This window comes from Actinia tenebrosa, unplaced genomic scaffold, assembly GCF_029948245.1.
Source record: "Actinia tenebrosa isolate PJP-AT-01 unplaced genomic scaffold, QUT_ActTen_1.0 PGA_scaffold5__44_contigs__length_20552954, whole genome shotgun sequence".
Taxonomy (NCBI): domain Eukaryota; kingdom Metazoa; phylum Cnidaria; class Anthozoa; order Actiniaria; family Actiniidae; genus Actinia; species Actinia tenebrosa.
Genome location: NW_028292582.1, coordinates 18225994 through 18249708, shown reverse-complemented (window position 1 = coordinate 18249708; position 23715 = coordinate 18225994). Strand labels below are relative to the sequence as shown.

Genomic DNA, 23715 nt, shown 5'->3' with positions numbered 1-23715 from the left:
CTGCCCATTGAAGCTCAGCTTAGGGATATAGGAAGTACGTACGACAGGAAGACTCTAGCATATCAAACAATGAGTGTCGTATTTCCCTGTGTCTGTTGTCTGCGAGGCAGACCCACGCGTTAACATCGTCTCCGTATCCTTCCTCGATTTTCCAAAGGTTTTCTTTTTTGACTTGTTTTTTATTTCTTTTCTTTTCTTCTCCAAAAATGTTCACATCGAATTCGTTATATAACGACGGCCAGCTTTTTGTTTGCCGCTTTTCCGCACAATTCAAATACGGAATTGATCATACCATATATGGAGTGAGATTTCTTTACTTCAACTTCGACACTAACGTAAGTAAAGCTTGATATGACCCGCGTCAGATGATGGATTTCTATAAACATAGTCGGAAAATCCACAGCGAGGTCAGGTACCAGCTTCTATTTAAGTATTACAATGTAAATTTAACGTTTATATATATATATATATATATATAGCATTAAACAAAGATTTTATATCATGATAACAACAATAATTTCTCTACTAAACTATGACTTCAGAGTCACATAGTTTTATCGTTTTTTTTTTTCTTCCGAGAGTCTATACTTTTAAACATGTACATTCTCAGTATTCAGAACTACAGGGAAAGGTTTGACAAATCTCTGATCCTCAAGCAATCCCAACACATTCTTAACTACCCCCCCCCCCTCCCCTATGTCTCCTCTATATGTCAACTAACACACTATAGTTTTCCTATTCTCCCTTTGTTAATTTGAGCTATCTCGTCTTTATTTTCTTTTTTTCCGTACGCATAGCATGATGGCGTTTTATACCTACACTCATACCACAATCCTTTTCGGTACCTTTTTTCGTTTTGCTTACGTTCACTATTGTCTTGGTATTCTCAAAGGAGTACTAGTTTTAGCATTTGGACAAAGAAAGAGCTTTGAAAGGGATTGTGGTAGTTTAGGTATGAAACGTACAGTATAGTGATACCACGGACCGCAAATCCGCGCGTGTTGCAACGTTGCATGCAACAAATCTGAGATCGCGCTCTATTTTTGCAACATTGCGCGCAACAAATTTCATCGTGTGAACATGGCTGGAACATTGCGTGCAACATTTTGACACGTACATTTCCAGCCAATCAGCTTGCACCAAATCTATAACCGCTGAACCAAATTCCTTAGCATAGCAGGCTGACACAAGCGTTGTTGCGTGATTTTTTTGCAACGTGTGTCACCCCGATTCCAGTTTGTTGCATGCAATGCTGCGTCTGACGTGTGCACGTGTTGCCAAACTTTAATAAGGCTGTAGTAGTTCTACCACCACGCCATCCCGACTCTCCACTAAAATAATCATAATGGGCTGGCTACTGCTTTCGTATAACACGAATAAAATATTGAAAATATTTTCCGAAGAGAAATACATGATTAATTGAAAATAGAAAGTTGAAAATATGTTTCTTGTTTTTCTTGTTTTGAATCTCAATTATAGGTATTAAAATCATAGAAAAAGAGTGTACATTTTCCAAGTTTTAAGTTTTTTAAAAAACAAGAAAGACATTAAAAAAAACATGAAAATATAGAAACTAAGCATAACAACTCGCAAATGAAATTTTCTATAAATCCTATTAAAATATACATGGACCTCATATGGACTTGACTAAATTATAATCAAAATGTAACTTATTAATAAAACTATTTGAAAGTGCTCGGTACTTAATTTAGACTTATGGCTGGTGTAATTTCTAAATCACTGCTGTATTACAGCGTGGGACAATCACAACGGAGCTAGGCTCCAAACTAAGTGAAAGCCCATAGATCTAATTAGAATTTAGTAGTTGATTTTTGAGGAGGGAGGAAAACCGTTGGTTAGATGGAAGAACAATAAAACCCCTTGTACGTTTTGGTAATAGGCCTTTTGCAATAGATTTTTCCCCTTATAAGATACTTTCGAGTTCAAGATACAAAGTTTGATTGCCATCCAGCATCCATCCCCAAGGGACCTTGAGCTGATGTCATGTGATGGTGTAAAACATCTCCTTTGATGTTCCTCTGCCATACTGAATACGAGACGAATAGTTAGCTGTTTCTCATTCTGTGATTTTTAAGACATCACAGTGCCTTCTATCGTCTTGGAGGATGTTATAAAGTGCTTTCTGTTTTCCTTTTCAACTTTTCTGTTCAGGTTAGCCTGTTTGTAAACATGACTCACCCGTGTCTCGTTTTGATGTTAGTTATCATAATTTATTCAATATTGTAGAGTAACTGTTAAGGAAACTATAATACAGTGTATAATAATATTTCTTTCTTCTGTCGTCATCGATCTTGTACGTCAACAAGACCATGTATTAGCACTGATCCTACAATCATTTTGTAACCAGACAGGAAATTAATATCTCTGAATAACGCACTTTTTAGTAGCAGTCAAATTTTGGACTGCTTCTAAGGGACGGACCATTAGATAATTTAGGAGGAGGGGGGAAAGGTTGCGCAAATCCTCCAAAAAATTACAAAAGCACGTTATCTATATAAAAGAAAAGATCGCGCCGTTTTTTTTTTTAGGGGGAAAAAAAAAAAAATCAAGGAAAAATACACAAAAACATTGCGTGCACTAGGCAGTGGTTGTTACGAATAATTAATTATCGTGAAGACAAATTTCTCCCAGTTATCTGAATGGTCCACCCTAATAAACTGAGTGCGTTACGTTAATCTTAATACGCTATCTGGTTACAGGATGATTGTGACTTATTTGATCCTGCTATACTACTCTTCACCCAATAAAGGCACAGGCAACCCATATCAAAAATAACATTGTTATCGACAGTCTACTCACGCTAGCTCCGGACTGGAGCCGGGTTTCCTGCGGTTTACCTTGTTTCTCTACATTTTGTTTAATTATTGTTTTTGTTTTTTTGTTTTTTTCCCAAAAAGGGTGATATGTACTTGGTAATGTTCACCCATCAAAGTTTACGTACTGCTGTTATTTTCGAGATAAACTAAACAAACAGTTAGGATCGCAGTTAGGATCGCAGTTAGGATCGCAGTCAGGATCGCAGTTAGGATCGCAGTTAGGATCGCAGTTAGGATCGCAGTTAGGATCGCAGTCAGGATCGCAGTCAGGATCGCAGTTAGGATCGCAATCAGGACCGCAGTTAGGATCCAAGTTTGGATCCCGATCGGAATCGCAATTTGGATAGCTTATTTCATAAAATATTTGAACATTTTAAATTTGATTTTCAAATTACACTCAAAAGGACCTCAAACTTTACACTACATTATCTACGGGATTTGCGATCAGATTATTAAACAATTGCAATGTAGAGATTGACAAACTCCCCAGAAAGCAAACCGCTAAGGAATTTACCGGGCAAATGAATTTAAAGTCGAGAGATTTTGATTTATTGTGAAAACGCAGAGCAAATAACCAAGTCATTACTGTAGATGTTTTTTTTACCTTAAAATAATGGCGGGATTCAAAGACCGTGCAGACTACATTTGATGAATCAGTATTACTGATTCATCAAATGTAAAAATAAATTAATAAACAAACTGGGACAAAACGAACGAGGACCTAACAACCAAGATTGCTATTACCTGAAGAAGCCATGCTGCGGCGACGGGAGATGCAGTCCACGAGGCTGACGGGCGCAGTGTTGGTCATCCTGTGTTCACGTTATTGGCTGTATGGTTTCCCTGTGTTACAGTAAAATTACTTGGAAATCTCAGTTCGAATTCAGCAAAATATAGTCGGCAAAATCAAAAGTAAGTGCTGAATCCATTTATACTTCTGCCAGATAAAATTTTTGATGATCCTGGCAAGCGATCCTAACTGCGATCCTAACTGTAAAAATAGCTAAGCTCGTTATTTTCTTTTGTTCACGTACTTTTTCTTGTGCTGGTCTCTTCCAGGGCCGTAACTATGGGGGGAACACAAGTTGCACGTACACCCCCCCCCCCCCCCCCCCCACAAAAGCTTAAGGTCCGCTCATCCGTCTCCTTTTTTTGGTTACCTTTTTTATTTTAAATTAAATTTTATTTTTTGGTTCTGCTTTCTTTTGGTTATGGAAAATGTTTTGTCCAAAACGGCTTTCATTTTGTACATTAGTAGCACGAGCACTGTCTTTCGAAACTTTTAATCTACGTACAACTTCGTTTTATAGTCGAACTAAAGCGAATTTCCTCGAGATTTGTCCCCACTTTTTACAGTCATTTATTCGACTCCCACTTCCTTCACTTTATACATCATTTAAATTTTACTCCAAAAGATAAGATTAGCTCTACTAGTTACTTAATAATGATAATTTTATAATCATAGTTATCATTTTGATAATTATCATAATTACCATTTTTAATATATGCTCTCTATAAATAGCTACTCAATCGCTACATTCTTGCAATTTAATTTATATGATTATTGTTAATCTATATCAAAATATGTCTAAGAATATTTTCCTTTGTGCTTCTGTTGTTCATTGTAATTACCATAATTTACATTAATTTTACTTTAGCTATACATAGGCAGCCCAAAAATATAAACCTTCGTTTTCTCTTTTGAGCTGCCTACTATTCTTGAGAAAGATATTTTACACAAAATTCATATCCATTGTATTATAAATGTATTGTTATTATCTTTTATATTCCTCTTTATACTCAATTTTCTCAATATGTAATCTCTTGGATAGAATAATGATTAAATGATTGATTGATTGATTGATTGATTGATTGATTGACTGATTGAATATGCTGTTCTATACTACCACTTTAAACTCTTTAACCCGGCCCGTAGACTGATAAATGCGGTCGTAGACTGTCTATTTTTTTTCTTTTCTAAGCAAATTAAATCTACAGCAACCTATTAATCAACGTTTTTATCAATGTTTATAGTTTATTCGTTTAAAACGTAAAACAGCCGTTTTTAGCAGCATTGATAGAATTGAATAAACAGAGAAAACTTTACGCTGCACCGTGTAAACAAGGAGTCATATGACCACGTTTTCATTGCTTCCCTCTATTTCAATTCACTTTTTGCAAATTACTTTCTCACTGAAGACTGAAAATAGCTAGCTTTCCTCCATTTTTGCAAAAGTAAATCAGCTGCAAGTATATGCAATTCCAAGTGTAAATGCTGAGGCTACTCACGCTGATGCTAATTAGTGTGTAATACTATTAGTGCCTAAGCCGCTAAATCGGAAAAATCTTCTCGTGGATATCAAAAGCTAAATTTATGCACCAGCTTAGGCGTGACACTGTGTTGCAGTCAGCAATTGAGATCTTGGCGTGTATGAGACAGATCATCGTGGCAAGCTGTCGCCATGACTCCCGAGAAGACTCGACATGATGATGTGAAAGTTATCGAGCTCTGTCAATACATAATGTTCACACATCAAAGTTTGAGTACTGCTGTTATTTTCTTTTGTTGACGTACTTTTTCTTGTGCTGGTCTCTTCGCTGTTCTTTCTCTTGTTGTCTTTGCTCTCTTTTCTGTTTCTGTTCTTTTTTCTTCTCTTCACGGAAGGCGATAGCAAGTTTATCTTGTATATCAGCAACCAGTCGACTAGTCTCTCCACCAAGACCATTTTTTATCATTACCAGCGTCTTTTCAAGATATACTTTGGCCTCTTTGTACCGCTTCAGTTCAAGATTACTGATTCCTAGGCAGTAGACAGTATTTGCTAGTAGCGAATATTCTCCTTCAGGAAAACTACTTGAAATAGCGTAAGACTTCTCTAAGAACACTACTGCTTGTTCGTACTGTTTACGCTCTACGTGACTGGCTCCTAAGCTATGTAGAATAGTTGCATTCTTTGTCTGTTCCTTAGCATTGTCACTATCTTTAATGGACAGTGCCCTCTCATAATGCGTCGCACCCTTTTCATACTGTTTCAGGTGAAAAAGAGTTTTCCCCAACTTTAGAAGAGTATTGGCTACTTTTGGATGCTGTTTACCATAGTAACTCTCGTAGATGGTCAGTGCTCTCTCGAAATACGTCCTACATTCCTCATACTGTTTCAAGTTTAAAACAGTTTCCCCCACTTCACAAAGAGAATCAGCTACTTCTGGATGCTGCTTACCATAGTAACTCTCATTGATAGAAACTGCCTTCTTAAAATACGCTTCAGCTTCTTCGTAATTTTGCATACGGATGCTATTGTTTCCTAGTGTCAGGAGAGTGTCCACCTGTTCAGGATGTTGTTTGTCACAAACACTTTCTATTATACTCAGAGCTCTCTTTAGACAGGCGTTGGCTTCTTCATACTTCCCAAGCAAAGAGAGAGCTTCTCCCCTGTTTGATAACATTGTTCCCAACTCCGGATGAGAAGGACAAATCTTTTCCTTTATAGCCACTGCCCTCTGATAGTACTCATCAGCTTTGGCGTATCGTCCAAACTTACATTCCTGCATTCCCAGGTTATTGAACGTAATTGCAAGCGTTTCTGGAGGTAAGTTGTTACATCTTTCTTGTACTGCTAATGCTTTATCCAAGTACTTCTTAGACTCTTGGTGCTGTTGCATCTGGTATAACATTGTGCTCAAGTTGTTATAAAGTTTAACAGCATCATTTGGGTCCCTCTCTTCAAATGAACATTCTTGTCTTTCTAATACTCCTTCCAAAAGAATGTTGGCTTCTTTGTATTGTTCAAGAGCGATAAGACTGCATGCAAGGTTATTCATGGCTTTGACTAAAGATGGATGAATTACTTCATCACTATGCATTTTTTTACGTATAGCGAGTGCCCTTTTAAAATGCGTTTTAGATTCTTCGTATTTTCCAAATGTAAGAAAACAAGTTCCAATTGAATCGAGGGTAGTAGCCTGTTTAGGGTGTTTATCTTCTCCATATTTTCTCTTTTCGATATCCAGGACTCTTTCAAAACAGCTTAGAGCAGCTTTGAATTCCCCTTGTGCAGAATAAGTGTCTCCTAAGTTTCTTAATAAGAAAGCCAAAGCTGGATGTTTCCCATCATAAATGCCTTCCGTGCTTTTAATGGCTCTCTCCAAATATCGTCTGGACTCTTCTAGTTGACCAAGTTCTCGCAGCAGGCGGCCCATGTTACCTTGGGTAATATTCAATTCCGTATGCCTTTCCCTTGCATGCTGAGATTCTTCAATAGCTAATGCCTTTTCATAACAAAGTTTTGCTTGTTCGAGGTTACCCATACGGTGAAAAATAGATCCTTGAATACTTAACGTTCTAGCCCATAGTGGATGTTCCTCTCCATACATTCGTTTTTGAATAGACAACGCCCTTTCTACATACTTCATAGCTTCGTCTTGCCGTCTCAATTCAAGAAGCGTTTTGCCTATGTTATTTAGAGTAGCAATTATTGTAAAGTGACAATCTCCAGAAGAATTCTCTTCTTTATACAACGCCTTCCTAAGATATTTTTCTGCTTCTTTGTAGTTTCCAAGGTAAAAAAGGTTATCCCCTATGTCATTTAGCAGAATAGTAAGACGGGGATCCTTCTCATCACAGAAATGCTCAACGATTATAAGTGAAATTCTAAAACAAATGCCTGCAGCCTCATATCTTCCATGAATATTACAGATCATTCGGATATTCCTTAAACAATATGACTCGTCAACATGCTTTTGGTTGGAGTAATTTAGCACGTCATTGCGTAGGAATTCCATGTTGCTCTGGATTACTAAAGATAGTGCTGTCAAATGTTCCACCAGCCTCCTGGTGGAAACAACATCAGGTATGTAATCGAGATCTAATTCGTTAATCCAGGAAAATGCTAAAATTACATTCCATATAATATCGACGTTCAATTTCTTATCCTTATTTAGCATTACTACTTGCAGACTATGGTGCACAACTTGGTGTACACGAACCTCTTCCAAGTCATCTTTAGAGGACAGTACAAGTGAGGAGGAACGAATAGTCGATGCCACAAGATCTTCGTCTTCATCCGACAAACAGTTCATCACATACTGGACAACATACTGGAGGGGTATCGGCTCAGGTGCGATGACAGATAGGAACTCAAAAGCATGTCTCATGACTTTGTCTTCACTTACTTCTTTATCTACGGCCATTCTTACCGCCGCTGTCATTGTCTGAGGATATGTTAAGCTTCTCTTTTGGTATTCCTTCTCTGTTGCCTCTCGCTTGCCGTCTTCGAGCTTTTGCAGGTATTTAGTCCAGTCGGTACTTTTAATATGCTTCATGTAAACAGCAGCACATGCCAAAGCCAACGGCTGGAAATCTAGAGCCTTGGCTATTTGAAGGGGGATATCGTTATGACAAGGAATCCCAGAAATATCAGACAGTGCCTTAACAGCATCATCACGATTCATGCCTTTCTTTAAAGGTAAATGGTAAGTGTTTGGATCAGAAGGAATGGAAGAGCTGTCTTGGGTGGTGACAAGGATCTGTCCCACACCACATGTCTTATCGCCTGCTTTAGGATAATACTTAGAAACTGACTTGAGATCTGAAACGTTATCTACAACAATAAGCCAGGATGAATACTTTCGTAATTTTGGCACGATGCGACATTTGAGGTCACTAAGTTTTTCTTCTGACGAACGACCTTCAGATGTCTTAATTTTCGTAACGAAATCTTTATCGCATTTAACTCTATCTGCAAATTCCACATACGACTGCAAAAGCGTATCAATGGTGGATGCATTCACCGTCATCACAAAATTCATTTCTGTGCTCTTTTCATCGAAGAATCGTTCTCCAATTTGCCTGGCCACTTCACTTTTCCCACAGCCTGGGTTTCCTGACAGATACACTACAGTTACCTCGTTGTTCTTCGCGTTCCTTAGACGCTCCATTTCTTCATTGATTTGGTCTACTTCATTTAGTCGACTAACAGTTTCGTGGGATGGTTTGGCTGGCAAAACACAAAAGGGTCGTGGTTCCTCATTACGCTTCTTTTTCTTTTCCAACTGTTTCTTAATGTCTTCCAGTTCCTCTGTTGGAAAACTTGTCTCGTTCTTGATTTCTTCGATTTCAGTTGTATCGAGTTTCAGGTCTGTAAATGAAGTGATGACTTTGTCGATGGACGTCTTGAAATCGGCTTCCTTGAGTTTTCCATCCTTTGTGTGAGCGAAGACTTCGTTGCGAAACTTCCTCAACTCGTCAACACTTTTCTTAACATTTAAAGTTGGTTTAATGCTATTCGAGTAAAGAATGCCATAGAACAGGCAAGTGCAATCCCATTCATTTGTATTTCCATTTTTCATGATAGAAAGTTCTCTTGGTTTAATTTTTTTATTCTTTGGAGACTCCATCCCATAGAAATCCATGCCATTCTTAGACGTATCTTGCCACTGGCCGTGCGTAGCCTGGTAACGAGTGTTCCACTCTTGTTTGAACACTTTTCGTAGTCCATCAGGTATGATGTGTGTGGTGACTTTACAGACCCGAAAGTAGTTTAGTTCTTCATCATTGTACTTTATTGACGCCATCTGTATTCTAAAAGACGTAGAAGTACCTTAGTACATCATTATGAGTTTGGAAAACTAAAATATAGTAATAGTATAATGGCTTTATTAAAATTTTATAATAACACTTCAGAGAAATACAAATTATGATAACAATAGTGATAATAATAAAGCTAGAACGTGTTTTTGCGATGGAGAGGATGGATACGTTAATTTCGATAAATCCAAAAATAATTCACAATTATGCCTGTTTGACTTAACTAGTTTTCAGATGAAAAGAAGATGAAATACGATCGAAGGTCCAACATAATAAAATTTCAATTTTAAAATTCAAAAGCTTGCTTTAATTAAAAATATTTGCGCATTGGATCCGTTTACACTTTCAACTGTATAGAGTGTATAACATATATCCGTGAAAAACTTGGCAAAAATTGGCACAAATTATTAATTTCAGTTAAACTCAATAGACCATAGACTTACAAAACGCCGCACTAATTTGCACAATAGGCGACTTGCACTAAGAGGTCACGTGATCAAATCGGCCATTGTGGCGAGAAGGGGTTGGCGCGTTCCACCAACGTCTGGTGGCCCCACGTCTGGTGGCCCAACGATTTTGGGTGTATGACGTTACATATCACGTGACTTGCTAAGATAACATTATCGCCAGTTTTTGAAATAAACCTTTTTTGACGTTATTACACTACCAAAGTCTTTGTATGCCAACGCTGATGGTAACCAACCCCCCTGGCAGCGTGACGTCACAGGTCACGTGACCTATAAGTAGCGTTTTATGGCTAAACCATGACGATAAACCGTCCATAAAACTACTGACAAAGACACAAGATAGAAATTGAACATTTCCCATGCCGTATCATCAGAAAAAATCTGTTAACATTTGGTCAGCTACGATTTCAAGCTCACGCCCCCTCATGTGAACCCATACAGATTGTCTCAAAAACACGGTTTTTGGATCTTTTCTCAAAGTAATGACTATCTAGGCGAAAAACAGAAGTGGATTCAGTTAATTCAACTATTCACGGACTGTATTATATGGTTTAGAATGAATTCTATTGAAAAAAAGCACCGTACTTTTTGAGTTGAATGTACGTATTTTACAAGAGAAAATGCATGACGTAACCGGGGTCAAGCTAGAAAATCGTCTCTCCTTGATTTAAAATAGAACATGTCAAAAAAAAAAAAAAAAACAGAATTGGATTTGAAAACCCCAGGCTTTCCTGAACATTTTGGTATAATTCATAGGAATTTGTTAACATTTAGAACCGTATTTTTGCTGATTTTATAAACTCATACTATCTGTTGGCCTATACATTCGCCTCTTATGGTTTCTTAGGTTTCGTAGCCTCGAAAACACGCTTACAACTAGTTAGCGAAAGAACAGAAGATTTACGGGTCATTTAGGATGTTTTGTCACGCAGTTTACTTGTGCTATATAACTTTACTTTTAAGAACAACCTTTTGCTTTGGAAAGAGAGGAAAAAGACCGAAAAGAACAAATATTCCAAATGTATGGGCAATTTTTTTCAATGTTGGCAAGCAAAAATCTACTTTAGATATCTACTAAGAATATATTTCTTGCAAGAAAAGGGGACTTTTATCGTTATTTAGTGCGCTAACTTACCTTTTATCGCCAAAAAACTACCCGATTCGCCATCTTTTTTTACATTCTCGCATAGCTAAAATCCTGTAGAATGCCAGCCACAATGGCCGATTTGATCACGTAACCTCTTAGTGCAAGTCGCCTATTTTAACCTTTGTTAACTTTCTTACGGATATACTAGCTGAGCAGTAAACGCGGCGCGCAAAGCATGAGTGGACAATGACCGGCCCTAAGCACTTTTTTTGTAGTCTGAAAAAACGAAGCAAACTTGGCGGTAAAGTGAAATTGTTTTTATAAGTTCCTTTCCATATTTCTGCTTCTTGTATATTTACGATGGAGAGAATGGATTTAGTTTGACGCCTGTGTCAGAATTTGGATCTTTTCAGCGGAAAAGCGGAAAATTGCGAAATATTCGGCCAAATAAAAAGTCAAAGGATCGCGTTTGAAAGTACTTGCGTTGGGATCAGGTCAGTTTTTTAATTCTAGAAAGCGAAATTATTTCTAAGATAATGCATAAACTCGGAATAAGTTATTCAAGGTTTTGATTGTGGAAATCACCCGCCTGTGAAAATATGACCCAAAGCGCTACGGTGATGATTACCCTGCGAGCAGAGTCTCCTTTATATACCGGAAGATTTAAATATGTATAATTTATCGGATAAAGAATCGAGCAGCAAAGTACTTCAAACATTCTTTTATTGCTTTACAGTTATTGGTTGAGTTAAACGACGAAAGTTTTGTAAGTCTTAACTGAAAAGAAATTCGCAAACGGCAAAGTGGAAAAAATTTCGATCGACGAGTGGTGTGCATAAAATCGCTTGTAGCGAAGCCCTTATTCAATCACCGCTCTGGGGGAACCTACAAACTTTACCTGAAATTGGGAAATTACATGTGTTTGTAAAAATATTGATAAATATAAGGTTATATTTTCAGTTCTCGACGATTTTTCGAATGTCTTTCGGCTGAACTTTTTTTTCATTTTTATCATGTGTCAAGAAACCATCGCATACTTTAGCCGAATGAATTTAAATGCTAACTTGTGCCTAACCTCTTATTGTCTAATGTCGATGAGAAACTTGGTGTTATGTTTGTAACTGACTTACCTTTATCTGTCGTTTTGGTGAAAAGGGTACGAAGAAAGACTGAATCAATGGAATCACATTCTAATAAACAAATAAGCCGCGGTGAAGCGTTCTATAGACCCCTTGCAGCACATCGGTGAATGCAGCCTAATTTGGAGGAGAACGATAGGTTTCCAATATTCGATGAGATTGAAATTCATTGACGTCGCCGCAAGGGGTCTGCATTCCTTTCTATTTTTGTCTCTTCCACATACCACAGAAACTACCTACCGACCTTTGAATAAATAAATAGACTTTATTTAACGAGGGTGACATACGTTACTGGTAACCTAGTAGTTTCCGTTATGGCCCTCCTACATTTGATAAACTGAAATGAAATGATCAAAGAAACAGAAATTGTGTTAAAAATCCCAACTGGCAAGGAGAAACCAGGACAAATACAGTCTCAGCTAGTGGCCACAGCGACTCGAACCCGGCACCACCGGATTGCGAGACCGACGCTATTACCACTCGACCATGCTGCCTCCATTTTATCCTCAAAGGCTTTCCTGATGTTATATTTGTTTTATTATACTGAGTATATCTTTATTCTTGTATTATTGAATACAACTGCAGCAACATCAATGATTTTGTTCGCCTGAAATGCACTGATTTCTGATTGCGTCTTTCTCGCGTGAATGATCGCGTCATAATATCATGAAGCGTTCTTATACTCGCCAAGTGAAGAACATGCTGGAGTCTGTACAGGAGATTATTTATAGGCAAGCCATCTAATTATACATTATAATACTAGTCTTAGGTATGAATATTGACCGTTCTTAACAGCGCTCCGCAGCCGTTTAGAGCCGGCAGGAATCGTGACGTAATGAAGTATCTTTAGACAGACCGATTCAATGCAACGTAATAAAAATGCAAACTGGTGCTTTTTTCCCTTTAAAAATCTATTTTATGTTGCTTTTACACCACCCATTAAAACTGTTAGCCCCTGAATAGGGAATAAAACCCTGGTAACTATAACCTTCAGTAAACTGGAGGACCATCCCCCCTCTCTCACCGTAGCAATGTTGTCCGGCTTGCATGCATTTCACCAGCCAACACGTCATAGGCTAGAAAACGTCATAGGCCAACATTGTTCGGGGAAAGGGGGAAAGTGGCACATTATTTTTGCAGAAGATCATAGCTCACTTGTAAGAGAATTCTTTCTTTTTGAAGGAGGAAATTTTGATAAAGATTCAAGCAATTCTGAAAGAAGTCTTTGAGCAAAGACTTGCCTGTCTTAACGTTGAAATGAAGCTTTAAGGTTTAGCGACTTTTTAGCGGAACTGAACTAAGCGTAATTCGATCTCCTTTACAGAAGAAGCCATGTGGTGTATGCGAAAATCCGAACTCGGGTTCGACGGACTGCTCGAAATAGTTGTTGAAAATGGATTTGTTTCCATGATTATGGAAAATGTTTTGTCCAAAATGGCTTTCATTTTGTACATTAGTAGCACGAGCACTGTCTTTCGAAACTTTTAATCTACGTACAACTTCGTTTTATAGTCGAACTAAAGCGAATTTTCCGAAAGCGAACTTTAGCTATACATAGGCAGCCCAAAAATATAAACCTTCGTTTTCTCTTTTGAGCTGCCTACTATTCTTGAGAAAGATATTTTACACAAAATTCATATCCATTGTATTACAAATGTATTGTTATTAGTATCTTTTATATTCCTCTTTATACTCAATTTTCTCAATATGTAATCTCTTGGATGGAATGATTGATTGATTGATTGATTGATTGATTGACTGATTGATTGACTGATTGAATATGCTGTTCTATACTACCACTTTAAACTCTTTAACCCGGCCCGTAGACTGATAAATGCGGTCGTAGACTGTCTATTTTTTTTCTTTTCTAAGCAAATTAAATCTACAGCAACCTATTATTCAACGTTTTTATCAATGTTTATAGTTTATTCGTTTAAAACGTAGTCTTTAAGAAACAGCCGTTTTTAGCAGCATTGATAGAATTGAATAAACAGAGAAAACTTTACGCTGCACCGTGTAAACAAGGAGTCAATCATATGACCACGTTTTTATTGCTTCCCTCTATTTCAATTCACTTTTTGTAAATTACTTTCTCACTGTAGACTGAAAATAGCTAGCTTTCCCACCCTTCTTGCAAAAGTAAATCAGCTGTTGCTGTAAGTATATGCAATTCCAAGTGTAAATGCTGAGGCTACTCACGCTGATGCTAATTAGTGTGTAACACTATTAGTGCCTAAGCCGCTAAATCGGAAAAATCTTCTCGTGGATATCAAAAGCTAAATTTATGCACCAGCTTAGGCGTGACACTGTGTTGCAGTCAGCAATTGAGATCTTGGCGTGTATGAGACAGATCATCGTGGCAAGCTGTCGCCATGACTCCCGAGAAGACTCGACATGATGATGTGAAAGTTATCGAGCTCTGTCAATACATAATGTTCACACATCAAAGTTTGAGTACTGCTGTTATTTTCTTTTGTTGACGTACTTTTTCTTGTGCTGGTCTCTTCGCTGTTCTTTCTCTTGTTGTCTTTGCTCTCTTTTCTGTTTCTGTTCTTTTTTCTTCTCTTTACGGAAGGTTACGATAGCAAGTTTATCTTGTATATCAGCAACCAGTCGACTAGTCTCTCCACCAAGACCATTTTTTATCATTACCAGTGTCTTTTCAAGATATATTTTGGCCTCTTTGTACCGCTTCAGTTCAAGGTTACTGATTCCTAGGCAGTAGACAGTATTTGCTAGTAGCGGATATTCTCCTTCAGGAAAACTACTTGCAATAGCGTAAGACTTCTCTAAGAACACTACTGCTTGTTCGTACTGTTTACGCTCTACGTGACTGTCTCCTAAGCTATGTAGAATAGTTGCATTCTTTGTCTGTTCCTTAGCATTGTCACTATCTTTAATGGACAGTGCCCTCTCATAATGCGTCGCACCCTTTTCATACTGTTTCAGGTGAAAAAGAGTTTTCCCCAACTTTAGAAGAGTATTGGCTACTTTTGGATGCTGTTTACCATAGTAACTCTCGTAGATGGTCAGTGCTCTCTCGAAATACGTCCTACATTCCTCATACTGTTTCAAGTTTAAAACAGTTTCCCCCACTTCACAAAGAGAATCAGCTACTTCTGAATGCTGCTTACCATAGTAACTCTCATTGTTAGAAACTGCCTTCTTAAAATACGCTTCAGCTTCTTCGTAATTTTGCATACGGATGCTATTGTTTCCTAGTGTCAGGAGAGTGTCCGCCTGTTCAGGATGTTGTTTGTCATAAACACTTTCTATTATACTCAGAGCTCTCTTTAGACAGGCGTTGGCTTCTTCATACTTCCCAAGCAAAGAGAGAGCTTCTCCCCTGTTTGATAACATTGTTCCCAACTCCGAATGAGAAGGACAAATCTTTTCCTTTATAACCACTGCCCTCTGATAGTACTCATCAGCTTTGGCGTATCGTCCAAACTTACATTCCTGCTTTCCCAAGTTATTGAACGTAATTGCAAGCGTTTCTGGAGGTAAGTTGTTACATCTTTCTTGTATTGCTAATGCTTTATCCAAGTACTTCTTAGACTCTTGGTGCTGTTGCATCTGGTATAGCGTTGTGCTCAAGTGGGTATAAAGTGTAACAGCATCATTTGGGTCCCTCTCTTCAAATGAACATTCTTGTCTTTCTAATATTCCTTCCAAAAGAATGTTGGCTTCTTTGTATTGTTTCAGAGCGATAAGACTGTATGCAAGGTTATTCATGGTTTCGACTAAAGACGGATGACTTACGTCATCACTATGCACGTTTTGACTTATAGCGAGTGCCCTTTCAAAATAAAATTTAGATTCTTCGTATTTTCCAAATGTATGAAGACACTTTCCAATTCGATTGAGGGTGGTAGCCTGTCCAGGGCGTTTATCTTCTCCATATTTTTTCTTTTCGATATCCAGGACTCTTTCAAAACAGCTTAGAGCAGCTTTGAATTCCCCTTGTGCAGAATAAGTGTCTCCTAAGTTTCTTAATAAGAAAGCCAAAGCTGGATGTTTCTCATCATAAATGCCTTCCGTGCTTTCAATGGCTCTCTCCAAATATCGTCTGGACTCTTCTAGTTGACCAAGTTCTCGCAGCAGGCGGCCCATGTTACCTTGGGTAAAATTCAATTCCGAATGCCTTTCCCTTGCATGCTGAGATTCTTCAATAGCTAATGCCTTTTCATAACAAAGTTTTGCTTGTTCGAGGTTACCCATACGGTAAAAAATAGATCCTTGAATACTTAACGTTCTAGCCCATAGTGGATGTTCCTCTCCATACATTCGTTTTTGAATAGACAACGCCCTTTCTACATACTTCATAGCTTCGTCTTGCCGTCTCAATTCAAGAAGCGTTTTGCCTATGTTATTTAGAGTAGCAATTATTGTAAAGTGACAATCTCCAGAAGAATTCTCTTCTTTATACAACGCCTTCCTAAGATATTTTTCTGCTTCTTTGTAGTTTCCAAGGTAAAAAAGGTTATCCCCTATGTCATTTAGCAGAATAGTAAGACGGGGATCCTTCTCATCACAGAAATGCTCAACGATTATAAGTGAAATTCTAAAACAAATGCCTGCAGCCTCATATCTTCCATGAATATTACAGATCATTCGGATATTCCTTAAACAATATGACTCGTCAACATGCTTTTGGTTGGAGTAATTTAGCACGTCATTGCGTAGGAATTCCATGTTGCTCTGGATTACTAAAGATAGTGCTGTCAAATGTTCCACCAGCCTCCTGGTGGAAACAACATCAGGTATGTAATCGAGATCTAATTCGTTAATCCAGGAAAATGCTAAAATTACATTCCATATAATATCGACGTTCAATTTCTTATCCTTATTTAGCATTACTACTTGCAGACTATGGTGCACAACTTGGTGTACACGAACCTCTTCCAAGTCATCTTTAGAGGACAGTACAAGTGAGGAGGAACGAATAGTCGATGCCACAAGATCTTCGTCTTCATCCGACAAACAGTTCATCACATACTGGACAACATACTGGAGGGGTATCGGCTCAGGTGCGATGACAGATAGGAACTCAAAAGCATGTCTCATGACTTTGTCTTCACTTACTTCTTTATCTACGGCCATTCTTACCGCCGCTGTCATTGTCTGAGGATATGTTAAGCTTCTCTTTTGGTATTCCTTCTCTGTTGCCTCTCGCTTGCCGTCTTCGAGCTTTTGCAGGTATTTAGTCCAGTCGGTACTTTTAATATGCTTCATGTAAACAGCAGCACATGCCAAAGCCAACGGCTGGAAATCTAGAGCCTTGGCTATTTGAAGGGGGATATCGTTATGACAAGAAATCCCAGAAATATCAGACAGTGCCTTGACAGCATCATCACTATTCATGCCTTTCTTTAAAGGTAAATGGTAAGTGTTTGGATCAGAAGGAATGCATGGAAGAGCTGTCTTGGGTGGTGACTAGGATCTGTCCTACACTACTTGTCTTCTCGCCTGCTCGAGGCCAATACTTGGAAACTGACTTGAGATCTGAAACGTTATCTACAACAATAAGCCAGGATGAATACTTTCGTAATTTTGGCACGATGCGACATTTGAGGTCACTAAGTTTTTCTTCTGACGAACGACCTTCAGATGTCTTAATTTTCGTAACGAAATCTTTATCGCATTTAACTCTATCTGCAAATTCCACATACGACTGCAAAAGCGTATCAATGGTGGATGCATTCACCGTCATCAAAAAATTCCTTTCCGTGCTCTTTTCATCGAAGAATCGTTCTCCAATTTGCCTGGCCACTTCACTTTTCCCACAGCCTGGGTTTCCTGACAGATATACTACAGTTACCTCGTTGTTCTTCGCGTTCCTTAGACGCTCCATTTCTTCATTGATTTGGTCTACTTCATTTAGTCGACTGACAGTTTCATGGGATGGTTTGGCTGGCAAAACACAAAAGGGTCGTGGTTCCTCATTACGCTTCTTTTCCTTTTCAAACTGTTTCTTAATGTCTTCCATTTCCTCTGTTGGAAAGCTTGTCTCGTTCTTGATTTCCTCGATATCAGTTGTATCGAGTTTCAGGTCTGTAAATGAAGTGATGACTTTGTCGATGGACGTCTTGAAATCGGCTTCCTTGAGTTTTCCAACCTTTGTGTGAGCGAATACTTCGTTGCGAAACTTCCTCAACTCGTCAACACTTTTCTTAACAGTAGCATTTAAAGTTGGTTTAATGCTATTCGAGTAAAGAATGCCATAGAACAGGCAAGTGCAATCCCATTCATTTATATTTCCATTTTTCATGATAGAAAGTTCTCTTGATTTAATTTTTTTATTCTTTGGAGACTCCATTCCGTAGAAATCCATGCCATTGTTAGCCGTATCTTGCCACAGACCGTGCGTAGACTGGTAACGAGTGTCCCACTCTTGTTTGAACACTCTTCGTATTCCATCAGGTATGTGTGTGGTGACTTTACAAACCCGGAAGTAGTTTAGTTCTTCTTCCCTGTATTTCATTGGTGCCATCTGCTATGAAGAATTGAACTGTCACTTGCAGCAGTCGATAGTATTCATCAAGGCACCCAACATATTGAAATATTTTAAAAAATGTATGAGAGCGTTTTCCAAATACTACGCGATGAATATTTTTATGGACTTTTACTATTATTTCCAGCGTCTCAACTTTATACCCTCAAAATCGGGACTTTAATTTAGTGGATTCAATATTTTTAGTAGCTAGAATGTAGGTATATAGACACTGTCCTTATTGAGTATGAATCAAATTGTGACTTTCTTTCTAACGTTATGGATTTTTTGTTATGAAGCTAAATAACCCCATTTGTTGTCAAAAGCGATAGAAAATATCGATGAAAGTGGCATTCAAAAAATCGTCGAACGATTTTTTTCTAAATGAAGTCACTAAAAGATGCATCTTTTACAAATATTCTACTTTATTCATTGTTTACCATACGAAGAGTTGGATAATATTATTAAAACTTATATGGCAAATCATGGGACAACCTCTGGACAGGCTTATGTTACAAGCAACCTAAGGCCCCGTCCACACGTATCCGCAAATTTGTGTATCCGCAGATTTTTTTTTGCGGATACGGGTTGCGTCCACACGTGTCCGGAATTTTGTGTCCGTATCCACAAATTCTTCCGAAAACGGATATGTGTGGACGGCGAAAACGATTCGAATACGCTAAGTGTGGACGCAAACATTTTCGTATCCGCAAAAATTAAATTGCGGATACAAAAATTTCCGGATACGTGTGGACATGGCCTAACATGCACTACACTACCGTCACACAACGGCGGGAAAATCGAGTCACATGACACCATTTGGACATCACGGGACTCGCCCTAGGAATATTGAACAAAGTATTCAAGGATCATGCATGAATATCGCTTGAGGATTGGATTGAATGTGAATTTGCTCAGGTTTGGATTGAAGGGAAATTTTGAGTAATGATTGCATATATGTTTGTCTTGAGGATTGAATTGAATATATATTTATTGAGAGTTTTACATTGAATGAACATTCAAGATTTGATTAAATGAATGTAAAAGGATTGAATATTGCTACAATCGGCTTGCCATTAGCTGTCGAAAATGTGTAAGCCTGCGCTGCTCGGCGGTCTGCGGTTTGCTCGGCGGTCTGATGAGAGAAAGCAACATGGACGCCATATTGGAATCTCTCTAGATAACAAATGCGTTTCCAGAATCAAGAATTCTTGGACTTACATCAATAACAGTGAGGATAAGTTTTTTGTTTATTATTTTGTTTGCAATTTTGAACAGTTCCTTCAGTAGTTTATCGTTCGTTCAGCTATTATTACGAGTGTTTGATCGTTTCCTTGTGCATGATTTCAGCAGTGTTGGTTGTACAACATTTCATAAAGGTGTCAACAAAGACTTTGGCAAACTCTTTACGGCATAACTGCGATATATTCGCAAAAGCTGTACAATTATCTGTATTTGTTCATCCCAATAAAGAATCATATTTATCAAAGGAATGCAGGTCTCGTTATGCTAAATTCCTTACTCATGTCGAGCACAAGCCTCGTTTTGTTTCGTGTGGTCAAGAACCAAGTAGAGTTCCAGTCAAACAGCTCACAGGTCTTTTACACAAAAGCAGAAAAATACGAAAAGGGTTCGTAAGTATGTCGTGAAAAATGTGCCTATGTCATCTAGAATACATTGCTTTGTAATCATCGAAAGTTTAGAGAAACCCAGCTTCTTATCCCAGACGAAGAAAGAACCATTTGGGTCTAGAAAATTGAAAAATTAAACGAGACTTACCTAAGTCGAAGTTGGATTGAGATTCTACCGTAGCATTTGCAGGAATGAGGAGGTCACGTGAGATAGCAAGCATTGAGTATCCGAGCTCAGTCTTTAAAGCGATTTTGGGGGACTTTGAAAATAAATATTCTATGTGTAGAGTATCATGGGCAACAGTATAGGGCTTGGGTGGGATGTGACCTCCTCATTCCTGCATATGCTACGGTAGAATCTCAATCCAACTTCGACTTAGGTAAGTCTCGTTTAATTTGTCAATTCTACCTCGCATTTGCATACACTCGAAGGTCACGTGAGATTTTAAAGCTCAAAGGCTCCCAAAATCAACCACACATAGCCCAAGCAGCAACATGTATAAATTGTATTTTATGTTCCACTAGAACATACATAGGTCATAACCCAAAGCCTAGAAAGCTAGAGTATGATATACTAAATCTAGACTGAATCTCAGAGAATAATAAAGTCAGTTATTTGGTTAAAACTGCTTCAGCAAATTTGTTCTCTCTATAGATTGGTCTGTCATAAAACTTTGCAAACACTGAGTCTGATCTCCACCCAGCAGTGGTCATTATGTCCTGAATGGGGACATCTGCTGCTTTAGCTGCTGAAGTAGATGCTGATCTTGTGCTGTGGCTTTTAAAGATATCAGTGTTTATGCCAGCTGCCTTCATTGTCTGTTTTAACCATCTAGATATAGTGTCTTTAGATGCTGGGCCATGAGGCTCTGCATGACAAATCAGAAGTTGTCTGGTATTCTTACGAATGGCAGCTGTTCTTGTGATATATACATTTAGCAGAGTCACAATACAAAGTCTTTTGTCTGAACTGTAACGTTTAAATACGATGGGATGCAGATGGCGGTTCTTTCCACCTCTTGCACTTGTCTGTTTAAGGCATGAGGTGATTCTGAAAGAGTATTCATCAGGCTTTACTGTCATGCTATCAAGAGATAACTTTTGTAGTGTTTGAGTTCTCTGAGCAGATATTAGTGCCATTATCATTACCGTTTTCAATGTTAGGAGCTTTAGAGATAAATCTTCAACAACTGGAAAATCCTTTAAAAAGGTGAGTACTTGTTGTGGGTCCCAGCTCTCTAAGTATCTCGGTAATGCAGGTTTTATATTGAACAAACCAGACATGAACCTGGAGACTACAGGGTGGCTTCCTACTTTCACACCATCTACTGTAATGAAGGTGGAGAGTGCACTTCTTGCTGTTCCTACAGCACTGTAGCTCATCCTCTTAGAGAGCTGAGTCAGGAAGTCTAGGACCTGTTGTAGTTCAGGGTGTAACTGGTTAACATTGTTATCTTTGCAGAACTGAACCCAAGATGAAATGTAAGTCTGGTATTGTTTATGAGTTCCCTCTCTCCATGATTTCAATATAATGTCAAGAGGTTCACCAAATACTCCTTGGCTGGTCAAGGCAGACTTGACACAAGACAGCCAATGAGTTTTAGTTTCGGATACAGAGGGTGCACTTCCTTTGGGCTGTAAGGTAGTGTTAATGTTTGGCTGTGGTTGTTTATCTTGACAGGCTGATCCTGCATCATTTGAAGTAAGCGTGGGTACCAGAACTGTGTTTCCCACTGTGGGACCACCAAGATTGCCATAACTTTGCTTAGTTGTATGTACTGAAGGACTTTCCCTATCAGGCTAAAAGGGGGAAAACAATATATCAGTTGATATTTTGCCCAGTCAACAGTAAATGCATCAATGGCTATTGCCCCTGGGTCAGGCTTCCAGGCAATATATTTTTCAACCTTATAATTCAATCTGGAAGCAAACATATCCACTTCAGGCATTCCCCACTTAGCTGCCAGGCTCTGAAAGCAAACTAAGTCAAGAGACCATTCAGTATTGCTATGGAAATCTCGGCTAGCTCTGTCCGCCTCTATGTTGAGTTTGCCTGGCAAATGGGATATGGATAATGTTAATTCTCTTTCTCTACACCAAAGAATAATTTCCCTTGTAATTTCATTGCACTGAAGGGAATGTGTACCTCCCATATGCTGAAGGTATGATACTGCTGTAGTATTGTCACACAGTATTTTAATGGCCTTTGCCCGCAGGTGTCCACAGAGTGCTTTGAGTGAGAGAAAGATTGCTTTTATTTCTAGGTAATTAATGTGATGGTTTGCTTCTTCAGCTGACCATCTGCCCCTTGCTAATAACTTAGAACCCTCAATTATGCCACCCCATCCCTTTAGGGAACTATCAGTTTTGAGAGTTATGGTAGGTGGCTGTAAGATTACAGGATTGGGACAGTGGTCAATATCTGAAATCCACCATCTCAAATCCTCCCTGGCAAGGGGTGAGATGGTCATACCACCATCTAGGTTCCAGCCATTAGACTTTAAGGCAATCGTCTTGTCATTCTCTAGGGATCTGTAGAATAAAGGTCCATAATAGACACCTGGGAAGGAAGCCACCTTAAGTCCCACTACTGAGGCAACCTCTCTTATGGGTACACGCCCCTTATGACTCAACAGAGCTTTGCATGCAATTTTAATTTTCTTTGCTTTTTCTGGGACCATGGAGACTTGCATGTTGATTGAATTTATGATAAAACCCAAAAATTGAACCTCTTGGGTAGGGTTTGTTACTGACTTAGTATCATGAACAGTGAAGCCCAGGGATGTGAGCAAGCACATTGTCTCTCTTATTTGTGTTTTGAGTACCTCAGATGAGTCAGCAAGTAGCAGGATATCATCAATGTACCCTACTAACTGGTTACCTTTTGATCTAAGTGATGCATAAACTGGTTTCATTAATTTAGTGAACACTCTTGGTGCACTTGATAACCCATTGGGCAGACAGGTGAACTCATAAACTGAGTTTGTGAACACAAATCTGAGGAACTTTCTATGTTTGTGGGCTACAGATACTGAATAATATGCATCCTTGAGATCAAGTACTGCCATCCAAGACCCTTGTCTTAATAACTGGGTAGCAGATTGTAAGGATTCCATCTTGAAATGATGGTAGGTAACATGCTCATTGAGCTTTTTTAGATTTAGGATGAGTCTGTGAGATCCATCCTTCTTTGGTCTTGTAAAGATTGTTGAGATGAATTCATCCTTACAATGAGAAGTTTTCTCAATAACCTGTTTTTTGAAGAGTTTATCAATTTCTGTGGCAATAATTTGTTCTTCACCCTTGGAAAACTGAACAAAAGGTGTTGCAGTTTGACAGGGAATAGTGTCAAAGGCTATATGATAGCCAGTAATGATCTCAAGGATGTTAATATCAGAGGTGATTTGCCTCCAATTATGAACAAATTTAGTTATGTTGCCTGCCTTAAAATTTGTGGCACTTACCAGCTCATCAG

The 23715-nt window shown here is 38.5% G+C and overlaps 2 protein-coding genes across 2 annotated transcripts; both read right to left on the bottom strand.

The window, feature by feature from the left end:
• Nucleotides 1-4038: 4038 nt before the first annotated feature.
• Nucleotides 4039-17806, bottom strand: LOC116294194 (uncharacterized). Its single transcript, XM_089038128.1, has 2 exons — nucleotides 14602-17806; nucleotides 4039-9417 (listed from the first exon to the last, which is right to left on the bottom strand). The coding sequence occupies exons 1-2, from the start codon at nucleotides 17478-17480 to the stop codon at nucleotides 5391-5393; spliced, it is 6906 nt and encodes a 2301-aa protein (XP_088894254.1). The 5' UTR covers nucleotides 17481-17806; the 3' UTR covers nucleotides 4039-5390.
• Nucleotides 17807-20828: 3022 nt separating this feature from the next.
• On the bottom strand, nucleotides 20829-23712 carry LOC148906789 (uncharacterized). The gene is made up of 3 exons (XM_089038127.1): nucleotides 23705-23712; nucleotides 22148-23648; nucleotides 20829-22040 (listed from the first exon to the last, which is right to left on the bottom strand). Exons 1-3 carry the CDS (start codon nucleotides 23710-23712, stop codon nucleotides 20853-20855), a joined length of 2697 nt encoding a protein of 898 aa, XP_088894253.1. The 3' UTR covers nucleotides 20829-20852.
• Between the last annotated feature and the right edge of the window lie 3 nt (nucleotides 23713-23715).

What these genes read in the sequence shown, in the direction of transcription:
- LOC116294194 (XM_089038128.1), bottom strand. Translation starts at nt 17,480, where the DNA reads ATGAATAGTGATGATGCTGTCAAGGCACTGTCTGATATTTCTGGGATT. An exon ending in AGAGACCAGCACAAGAAAAA is followed by an intron (nt 9,418 to 14,601) that starts GTACGTCAACAA and finishes TACGTCTTTTAG; the next exon opens with AATACAGATGGCGTCAATAA.
- LOC148906789 (XM_089038127.1), bottom strand. An exon ending in CTTCCAGATTGAATTATAAG is followed by an intron (nt 22,041 to 22,147) that starts GTTGAAAAATAT and finishes TCCCCCTTTTAG; the next exon opens with CCTGATAGGGAAAGTCCTTC.